The following is a 10,166-nucleotide window of genomic DNA, read 5'->3' on the forward strand; positions in this document are numbered from 1 at the left end:
CCATTCGGGAGTGTGTAGGTTCTAATCTCTGTGCATGGGCAGGCAATGACAAACCTCCGAGTGTATTTCTGCTATAAAAAAAGCTCCTCATAAAAAATCATTTGCCGTTTGGAGTCGGCTATGAATTGTAGGTCCCGCCATTTGTTGAACAACATCAAAACGCACGCCACAAATAGGAGGAGGATCTCGGCCAAACACCTAACAGACGTGTACGCGCCATATGTTAATTTATTTATTTTTAATTAAGAGAATTATTGGGTATACGGACTAAGGGAAATTGGCTGAAAACATAATTTTTTTGATAAATTACTATTCGTAACACTCAAACACATTGTTGTTGTTGCAGCAATTCAACAAGTCTTGCCAGTACGTGGAGCCACCGGCCGCCATCGTTTATTTCATCCAACGGTAGGCCCAGGAAAAATGCTATTTGGACGAGTTGGGTCCAAATTTGAGGTGCGATAGGTGGACTTAAGTGGCTAAGAGAATAGGTGACTAGTATTGTGTGGGGCATCTTAGCATGCCAGACATATATTGTGTGTGCTTAATGTTTATAAAAGAAAAAGTTAGAGAAACTCCATGGAAGCCCGAACATCCAAAAATTACTATAATTGATTTAATTTTTTACTAATATCTTTTTACTTATATATCTTTATTCCTCTCAATTAATATATGCATTAATTTCAATGATATCATTTCTTGATGGCATATACGAATAACGTTGACATGAGCCATAAGCTAGTTGAGATATTTTGGCCGATTGCGATATACTGCCGATTGGAGTAATTAGCAATAAGTCCACGAAGTTAATCTATCCGTTCACATATGGCAGATTACCTGCAAAATTGACAATCAGCTGTCAATACTATTTTGAAAAGTTTTTCTTCATAACAATTGCTTGGGTGGAATATTTTGAAGTTTTTGGTTTGTTTAATTATTATTAACGATATGAAGAAAAGGCCAAAAGCAGCCATGGGTAATTAAATTTTGCAATTGGCTTCAAGTAATAAACAGTTGAATGAAATCCGTAAACGACGATTGCTGAGGTTTCAAATATTTATGACAGCAATACGCATTCGAAATTCGTAATTTCATTTTATAATAAGAAATAACTGGCCAAAGCGTCTATGCACATACACTTTTTTCTGTAATATGAATGCATAATTAATAATATATAACAAAAAAGGTATTAATATTACGTCAGCAAACCTGTTTTCTTTGCCGGCGTCTCTTTATTTTGACGCTTCTCCTTACATTTGTAAAAATAATTATTTATAACACAAGGTATATAAAAAAGTATGATGATAATCTGGGATTATTTTATAATCTCAGATTTCGGGGAAGAAATTTTGTATGGCTAATCTTAAGCACGAAAAAGAAGATAATCGTCTTATATGCGAACGTATTATAACTAACGTTAAACGAGACTGCAAATCCGTCACTAATTTGACTACTAGAGAAAACATCGAGATGTTTGAACAATCGATACAATCGACTAAACGTCACGGACTAGTCAACCATCAGGGTGAATCATCTACAATTCCAGATTTTGACGTTTAAGAAAATTTGTGAATTGCGTATTGTTCAAAGTAATTGTGGACACTTAATAATTCGTTGTAATTAGAATATCTATTGGCTTAATTGCTTCAAAATGTCTGTTAATACAGCACACGCCAGTAATGGTGTCTTAATTCATGCTGGAGAATAGTAAGTGTGATATTCAAGCAGAAAAATTAAAACAGTTGAATGCATCACCCGAGGGTGTTTTATTTGTTTTGGCAAAATCGGCATAGAAGAGAATAGATGAGGTCATTGTGAAAAAATGAATTTAAGGCACTTATGTATTTATTTTATCTACACGGCTAAATACGCAAAAACTGGTGAACAGCCGATTAACTATCAACTTATACCAACTAAACTGAACACCTGCATTCTGCAAACAACTACTTATCTTTGCGCATTTTTTTTTCTTATTGCAGCATTTTGCTTCATAGCGATGGCGTTACTATGGATTTTTCCGGTCAGGACGACCAAGTATTTAAGGGCTCCAAGCAAGGACGTATTTACTTGACCTCACATCGCCTAATCTTCAACAATAAAAAGCCGGCGGATCAATTACAATCGTTTAGCGCACCCTTTATTGCATTGTCCGATGTAAACTACTGGTTTATTCTTCAAAATATTATTGTGCTTATAATAAATCTCCTATTTTAGGTGGAATTGGAGCAACCTGTCTTTGGTGCTAACTACATCAAGGGCAAGGTACGCGCTCAACCCAATGGCAATTTCATTGGTGAAGTCAAGTTTAAACTGCACTTTAAATCTGGTGGAGCTATTGAATACGGACAGGCTTTGCTGCGTGCAGCCAGCACAGCACAAAGCAATTACCATCGCGGTGGCGCCTACAACGATGACCCACCACCCTACACACCATCGGGTGCTTGGCATGAAGCACCACCACCAGCCTACCAACCGCCACCAGGCTATTACGGTTGGCTGCCGACACATGAGGCGTTTAGTGGTCCGGCACCAAATACGGTGTTCATAAGCGATAATCCACCACCATATCCTGGCATTGGTGGGCGTAAGTATAAGAAGTTGTGCATGTGGCATATATTTTCGGTATATGGAGTGCGTGGAAAATCTCTCGGCTTTTGTTGTTTTGTATTCAGCTTTTGTTTATGATAAGTGATACCCATCCTCATGAATTATACCCATTTTAGCCATTATATTTGTATTTCCAAAACTGCAAACTATGTATTGTTTATGCGGCAAAGCTAAGTTAAATCACTTTAATCACTTGTTCTTTTATTTGCCTTATATGTTCGCTTATTTTCATATTTAGCACCAGTTTACGCACCGCAGCAGTATCCGCAACCCGGCTACAATTCACAACAACCGCAGCCTGGTTATAATCCGCAGCAGCCACAAACCGGTTATAATCCACAACAGCCCCAAGGTGCCCCACAGCCTCAATATGGCAATGCTGATGCGCCCGCTTGGAATGGCTTTTCAGCTCCACCAACTGATCAGCCGCAACATCAGCCGCCACCTGGTAATCAACCTCCACCTTACGGCGCTGCAGGCTATGGTCAACAAGGCGGTTATCAGCCGGGCGCTCCTGGTGGCTACAATCCAGGGTATAACCCGGCCTACAACCCTGGCTATCAGCAAGGCGGTTATCCACCAGCAGGTGGCTACCCACCAACAGGCGGTTATCCACCACCAGGTGGCGCACCGGGTGGAGCTGCAGCCGGCGCAATGGGCTTCAGCATGCCACCTGCAAGTAAGCTAATGTTTTTTGGTACAAAATTATGGTTACGGTTAATAGTGTCATTTGATACGTTATTTTGGTGTTGAAATTTTGAAAAAACTGAATTTTTATTTCTAAACTTTACCATTTTAACAATTTTATAACTACGAGTATGTGTGTATGCATAATTGATGCAGAAAATATTTCTTTAATTCCTAACACCTCTACATATTACCTGCATTTTTCACTAAAATCCTTTATTAACAACAGTTCAGTTCGAAATATTGTGCTTTCAAAGACTTATTATTTCTTTATTTCAAACCGTTTCGCCTGCAGTGTTTTAATACCGAATCTCACAAATATGCAACAACCAATTCAGCAAATACAGTACTGTCGAAAATAAGAATTCGTCACAAAATCCAACCCCTAAGGCAGGTATACTCCCTTAAAAGATATTACATATTTGTTTTTCTTTGGTTGGGCTTTGAAATTTTATGTAAAAAACACAAAAGCCGAGAAATAAAACTTGCACGCCTGCGAATTCCAATGCTTTCAGTGTTTGTGAATTTACGTAAATTGTTTAATTTTTTATCGTTCTGCAGGCAATACCACGTATTATTACTATCCGTACTATACTCCAAGACCTTGTGTAAATTTTGCGTTTATACCAATACCGATTATTTTTCCGTAAATGTTTTTTCAAAAAGTATGCTAGCCAACGAAGCAATGCAATTTCGTTATTGCGAAAAGTCACGCGCTTTATAAGTGTAAGCATTTTTTACATTTAGATAGACTTAGTTTTTTAATTTAAATTTCAATATCAATATTTTCTTTTGCAAACTTGGAATAGTGGATTTGCTGTTGAATTATTAACGTACTCAATTTCTAGATTCGAAAGAAGCCGAGGCAATGGCTAGCGCTCAAAACACTCCTTACAACCAATATTCCAACAATACAACTAGTGACTTGCCACCAGCCTACGATGTAAGTGTTGAAATAATATTTTATAGCGCAAAATTTTCTTCATCTGTATGTTTTATAGGCTCTACCACCTACTTATGATAGCGCCAATAAGAAGCATCAATAAACTTCAAAATCTTGTACACAAATTGGTAAACACAAAGTTATTCAAATGTCACAACTTGTAAAACATGGATGGAGAAGTGCTGTGGGTACTAATATTTGTTATGACATGCGGTTGAAGGGCTGACAGCATTGCCCTGGTCTATTTGCATGTATTATTCATTCCGCTTAACTCTGGCGTAACATACAATATATATATATGAACCTTTATATTATTCTAAAGCCAACCTTATATTAATCCAACTATATATAAAAATTATACACCTGCATACAATGCAATAATTTATACCAAATACACATAAAATGGGCTAAATTAGTATACTTAGTAAAATATAATATTTGTTATTGACTAGTTATTCTCTATTTCAACAAAGGCGTTGTTTCAACAAACTTAAAACGCACTTTCAAAAAGCATTGTTAAATATTACAAATTTATAGTCGTTTGATTTCGGAAATCTTCAAATTTGTTTTATGAAATATTCATTCAGCATTTTCTTGTGAGCTATCCAGTATAAATATTGTAAAATAGTTTTGTGAATTCAACCTTTTTGCAATTTTAGATCTTTTTACTGTTGTATTTGTTTTGTTTTTATTAAAATTATATGTAAATAAAACTAAGCGAAAAAAAGACGTTTATTGTCCTTATTTACAAAAGCAAAAATATAATTTCGATGAATATTATAATGGCTAAAATGGTTGAATGTCGCCTAACGAGCGAGGAAGCTGGGTCGTGTTGTTGTAGCAACGCTTTATTGCCAAATGGCTTGTCTATGTCAATCCTTCAGCCGAAGTCCAAGAGAGTACATGGTAAGGTACGGTGCACAAGACAGGGTTAGTTTACCTAAATCAACCGCAGGCTTAACCAAAACCGCCCCTGCGAATGGACTGTCCCAATACCACTGAACCTAAAGAAGGCTTTCGATACAGTCAGCCACTCCACGCTACTGAATATCATTATTCAGTCTCGCCGGGGCTGAAGAGGTGGACCGCTAATTATTTAAGTGGGCGGCACTCGTCAGTCGTTTTTCGAGACCAAAACTCAAAACCGAGGAGGATAAAGCAAGGTGTTCCGTAGGGTGGTGTCCTATCTCCCTTGCTTTTCAACTTCTACATATCGAAGCTTGCCCAGCTACTAGAGGGAGGCTCCCTCGTCTCCTATGCTGACGATTCTTCGATAATGACTTAGCCTTTCAAAGTGAACGATTACCGCACTAGCCTTCCTTGCCCTCTTAACCAACTGAACAAAGGAGCTCTAACTACAGTTCAAGGAGAGCCGATGAACTCACTAAGATTGACCACGTCAGACATAGACCCATGACCCTTCTTTCTGAAAACGGAACTAAATGAGGAGTTAGCTTTGCGAACGCAGTCGACATGGGAATACTCATCCTCATACAGAACTGTCAAAATTATGCTAAGTACTTAGAATACGAAAACTAAAAACTTTATTTTATCACTCTCCCGAAGAGAATGCAAAATATTGGTTAGATATTTGTCAAGTAGGCAGATATACAATTTTTTACCATGGAACAACGGGTTAAAATTATTGAAATTTATTATGAAAATGGTCAATCTTTAAGAACAACTCAAAAAACTCGTAATTTTTTTGGCGGAAATAATTCTTTGAATGAGTCGACAATTCAAAGGTTGGTGAAGAACCATGAAGGTTGGTGGCAGACCAAAAACTGGGCGTTTTGTTGAAAATATTGCTGCTGTAGCGCAGTGTTGCTGAACGACCTTCAACCTCGATATCTCGACATTTTCAACAATTAGGCATTCATGAATTTACAGTCATGGTGGACATTTAAATCACATGATTTTTCGCACATAACTGTTGAATAAAAATAGTGAAACCTTAAAGAACCTAAATTTTACTTTAAAATCTATATTTTAAAACAGCATCTAGGCGGGTTTTTTGAAAGACACATTTTGGGGCATCGCAATGGGATTTGCTTTTTTTATGAGCAATTGAACTTTGCTTAATCTTCTGCTTTGCGCCTCCGTCGACTTCATTTATCAGTCCTAGCCTCGTTTCTTTTCTACTGGCTTTAAATATTGTAGTATAATCGTATAGTTGGCTTGTGGAATTTTTAAGCTCCGTTCAGTGTGTTTTAATGCTACTATCTTACTATAACTAACTCCCGAATTTTTGACACCGTTGGCTCTATGTTCAGTTTGAAACCCACTACCTTCATTTAACGTGGTGAATACATAGTTGGTCGGGGATTCGGCGACGGTCAAGGATGTTAGATTAATGGTTTGCCCAATCTGCTATGAAATTGACTCGGCAGCAAAATTCTGCCCGCTCATTTCGCACAGGAATACACTTGTCCATTCTGTCATTGTTCAGATGGCAATAAAGCAACATGGGTGAAGGTTGCGTTGGTATTTTCGTATATTACCACCACATTCTCAGTTTCTTTTGTTAAAAAACGCTGTTATGACCACGGTGACGTCCTTCAAATTCGCTGAGATTAAGTTAATGATCTCTTTATAGGTCACAACTTCTGAATTCTTTTCGCCATGAGCGACGGTGATATTTTAGTTGCTCTCAGTGACTAAGTTAAGTAAGTCGCAAGGTGCTGTGAAGAAGCACACAAAAATCGCTATACATTTTTCCGCAGTTCTTAAAAAAATTTAACTTTAAAAAACTGTATATTCTTAAAATCAATTATTTTCTCTTAGCTCAGGCCTTTCCAGGCTTGTTACAAGTCGCATTCATTAACAGAAGTTGGTTTCAACGCGAAGCAGTTAGCAGTACAAACCTACCCTAATGCCCACATACACATACATATATATTAACATTTTAAGAATGTATGCATGTAGCATTGTTATTGACCTCCAATACCGTTACCTTTGGCATAATTTTCTCATTTTTTGCGTTGCTGAAGTTAAAGCTTAAAGGCTGCTAAGTCAGTTGGCATTCGGTATCGTTTCATGAGTTACTGTTTTTTCTTTAGTTTCAATTGTTTTAGTATCGCGTTTATTTAAAATTTGTTTTCCAAAATATGTAGTTTTTTCGTTTAGAATAAAATATAATTTACAAGAGTTTGTTGTACGCACGCTGAAAACATTAATTACGAATTGTAAATGCGTATTAAATTTTAGTCCCATTTAAATTGTTGTAATTTAAATTTAAGTAAAGTAAAAATACAGGATATTGCCGCTTTTGCTTGTAAAATTTTAGTTGTTACCTTGAAAATGAGCATTCAAGATGAAAGCTTTCCGTACGATGAACTCTTTGATTTAGACTCATCGCCAACTCCGGTGAACAGGTTTCAATTTCCTCACCGCTTGCGTGAAGGGCAAAATCACCAATTGTTTAGCGAAGAAAGCGACAAAAATATGGTCAAGCCAACTCATAATCTTAGCACATCCAATTCATCCGTCGCCGACCAAACCATATCATCGGCCGAATGTACTACAGAACAACCCACTGAGCGTGCCGCGATAACCAATGATTCCATAATTAAGAGCGATGGAACTGGTATGGCCATCGGTAGTGATGCGCCCAAACGGCCACTAGAGCGTAATCGCAAGTCACAATCCTATCACGATATCCATTCGGAATATACGAAGCGTCGCTACAAGCATGTCGAAAGCAAAGTCGGACAATATATCGCAAATATACGCAACGAAGATGAACGTCGACGTAGGCTAGCGAAAATCCAAAGACATCGTTCACTGCCTGAGGCACTGGTGCGAGATCCGATAACACTGGAAAGGATGCAGTTGCAGCGTAGCGTTACCGTTGTCGCGAAGAGGCTGAATCAAGCGCTTGAGAAAGTAATTGACGGTGTCGATGAGGAGCCAGATGACGGCGCAGACTTTTCGAACAGCAACATGACAGCGACAACATCAGCAACAACATCAGCAACAACTTCCACACAGAGTGGTAGCGGTACTACCGACGACGGCGACGATGATTTCGGCCGAGAAGCAGACAAGAGTAATGAGGGTGTGTTGAGGGAGAACTGCAAAGACGGCTTAATTGATAAAAATATGTATGCATTATTGCTGGATGAGCGCGATCGCCTTAAATCGTATAATGACTACCAGCAATCAAAGCTGGATGAAAAGCAGTGCGAAATTATGCGCCTTCGACAAAACGTGGATTTCTTGCGTGTACGGTTGAGTACCGCCGAGGATCAAATCCAGAAAAGTCAAAATTGTCGTTCTTTTGGCTATGGTCAGATGGGTGCACACAGCCTACCGTCTTGGGGCGTAGGGAGGCAGTCGGTGCAGGGTTTGCTCTACTGCACGTCAAAGAGCACAAAGGCGACACAAACTGTAGGTAATATATGCCACTCACCGTCACCGCCACCGCCAGCGCCGGCAACACCCTCACCGCCGCACCTTGGCATACCAAATGGCGAACTGCAAATATACGTGACAGCAGATACGCCAGATGGCAACAATAATCTATGCAGTGAGAGCACAATAGAGAAATGTGGTCGAAATATTAAAAGCGTGGCAGCTATACAACCAATGGCTTTGAATTTCAGCAATTATCCGGATGGGGAGAGCGGCGAAAGGCGAACGACGAAGGATAATGGTAAGTGTTGGCTTAAAAATCCTGAATGCTTTATTTTTCATCAACTTCTTATGCTAATATCTCTCTATTTCGATTCAGTCGCACTGCGCAGGCGTAGTAATTCCCTTAAAGCCCGACAGAAGTGCGTGGAAACTACCAACGCAAAAGACAGTGATAAATCCCAATATGACTCGCGCGCAAGCCATCCCAGCAGCTCTGATTCGGCTATTGATGTTGAAGTGATCGAATTGTCATCGTCACCGAAACCGGCACGTCGTAAACGCAACAAAATCGACATGAAAGAGAAGAGAATTCATGCACCAAAAGTTTGGAGTCTCATGTATAGTCGAGGTCCCCAGAGGACTCCCTCCCCGACGGGTTTGTACATTGAACGCTGTTCGAACGGCACTGCTATGGATGTCTCTGCAACGACTGAGGTGCAAGGTGGACGTAAATTCGCGCCAAAGAAGACCAGTGTTGGCGGCAGGTCTATTTCACGACGCTGGTTGAATTTATTTGGCAGTTGTGTACGTTGCAGGAATCCCAAGTATACCGAACGTGAGCAGGTGGCTCTTCAACACAATTACACACAAGTACCGTTGCTAGATAGTACTTTTGAGAAAAGCTACATCCCGCTACAATCTAACTAGATCGGCACTTCGAGTGCAATAAAATCTGTTTTATATTTACTTATTTATTTTTAGTTAACTTGCGTATCTTGGGTGTTATAAATTATCATTTTATGTATTTAGTTATTTAACGTTTAAGTTTACTTTATTTTTTACGTCAATGTTTTAAATATTGCTCCTCAAAAATGTGTCTAATAAAATTAAAAATAAGCATACGCTCATGGTAAATAATCAATAAAATTATATTAAAAAAAAAAATAAATTGTAAGCGTATCTACCAAAAGTTGGTAAAAATATTTAAAAAGTTCGGCTAAAGTATAGGATGGGAAATGGGAAATAATAAGCTGCCTTTGATATCTAACAGATTTTTATAAAGTGGCCCATAAAAAATTAGAAGCATTTATTTATCTTCTATACTATAAAGGTGAATGTCTATTCGTTGTCCGCGCATCTCTACGAAACGGCAACACCAAATGACGTAAAAATTTTTATACATTCATATTTCCACCCAATGAAGGTTATAGGCATGTTTTTATGATGGAACTCCCTTCGCACAGCCCCAGGCCGCGCCGCCACTCTCATTCGTCACTAATAATCGAATATTTACTTAAATTTAATCTAAAAAATCTTATTTTTCCTATTTCCCACTATTTATAGCACACTCTAG

At 38.5% G+C, this 10,166-nt stretch overlaps 2 protein-coding genes across 8 annotated transcripts; both read left to right on the forward strand.

Annotated features, from left to right (window-relative positions):
• Positions 1 to 1,517: 1,517 nt before the first annotated feature.
• On the forward strand, positions 1,518 to 4,937 carry LOC128860902 (WW domain-binding protein 2). 6 transcript variants are annotated; one of them, XR_008454312.1, is made up of 7 exons: positions 1,518 to 1,707; positions 1,980 to 2,154; positions 2,215 to 2,584; positions 2,846 to 3,193; positions 3,230 to 3,286; positions 3,590 to 3,688; positions 3,856 to 3,874. XR_008454312.1 is itself a non-coding variant. In XM_054098696.1 (7 exons), the coding sequence occupies exons 1-7, from the start codon at positions 1,652 to 1,654 to the stop codon at positions 4,338 to 4,340; spliced, it is 1,146 nt and encodes a 381-aa protein (XP_053954671.1). In that variant the 5' UTR covers positions 1,519 to 1,651; the 3' UTR covers positions 4,341 to 4,937. The 6 variants fall into 6 exon arrangements, 2 of the variants coding, with proteins under 2 accessions (XP_053954671.1, XP_053954669.1); XM_054098696.1 differs by lacking the exons at positions 3,590 to 3,688; positions 3,856 to 3,874 and adding exons at positions 4,143 to 4,237; positions 4,296 to 4,937 and having other exon boundaries at positions 1,519 to 1,707; XR_008454311.1 differs by having other exon boundaries at positions 1,519 to 1,707; positions 2,846 to 3,286; positions 3,856 to 3,873.
• Positions 4,938 to 7,232: 2,295 nt separating this feature from the next.
• On the forward strand, positions 7,233 to 9,761 carry LOC128860903 (protein swallow). Of its 2 annotated transcripts, XM_054098698.1 has the most exons (3): positions 7,233 to 7,422; positions 7,524 to 8,891; positions 8,970 to 9,761. In XM_054098698.1, exons 2-3 carry the CDS (start codon positions 7,538 to 7,540, stop codon positions 9,518 to 9,520), a joined length of 1,905 nt encoding a protein of 634 aa, XP_053954673.1. In that variant the 5' UTR covers positions 7,233 to 7,422; positions 7,524 to 7,537; the 3' UTR covers positions 9,521 to 9,761. The 2 variants fall into 2 exon arrangements, with proteins under 2 accessions (XP_053954673.1, XP_053954672.1); XM_054098697.1 differs by having other exon boundaries at positions 7,233 to 8,891.
• The last annotated feature ends 405 nt before the right edge of the window (positions 9,762 to 10,166 follow it).

Source organism: Anastrepha ludens, chromosome 4 (genome assembly GCF_028408465.1).
Source record: "Anastrepha ludens isolate Willacy chromosome 4, idAnaLude1.1, whole genome shotgun sequence".
In the NCBI taxonomy this organism is placed as follows: domain Eukaryota; kingdom Metazoa; phylum Arthropoda; class Insecta; order Diptera; family Tephritidae; genus Anastrepha; species Anastrepha ludens.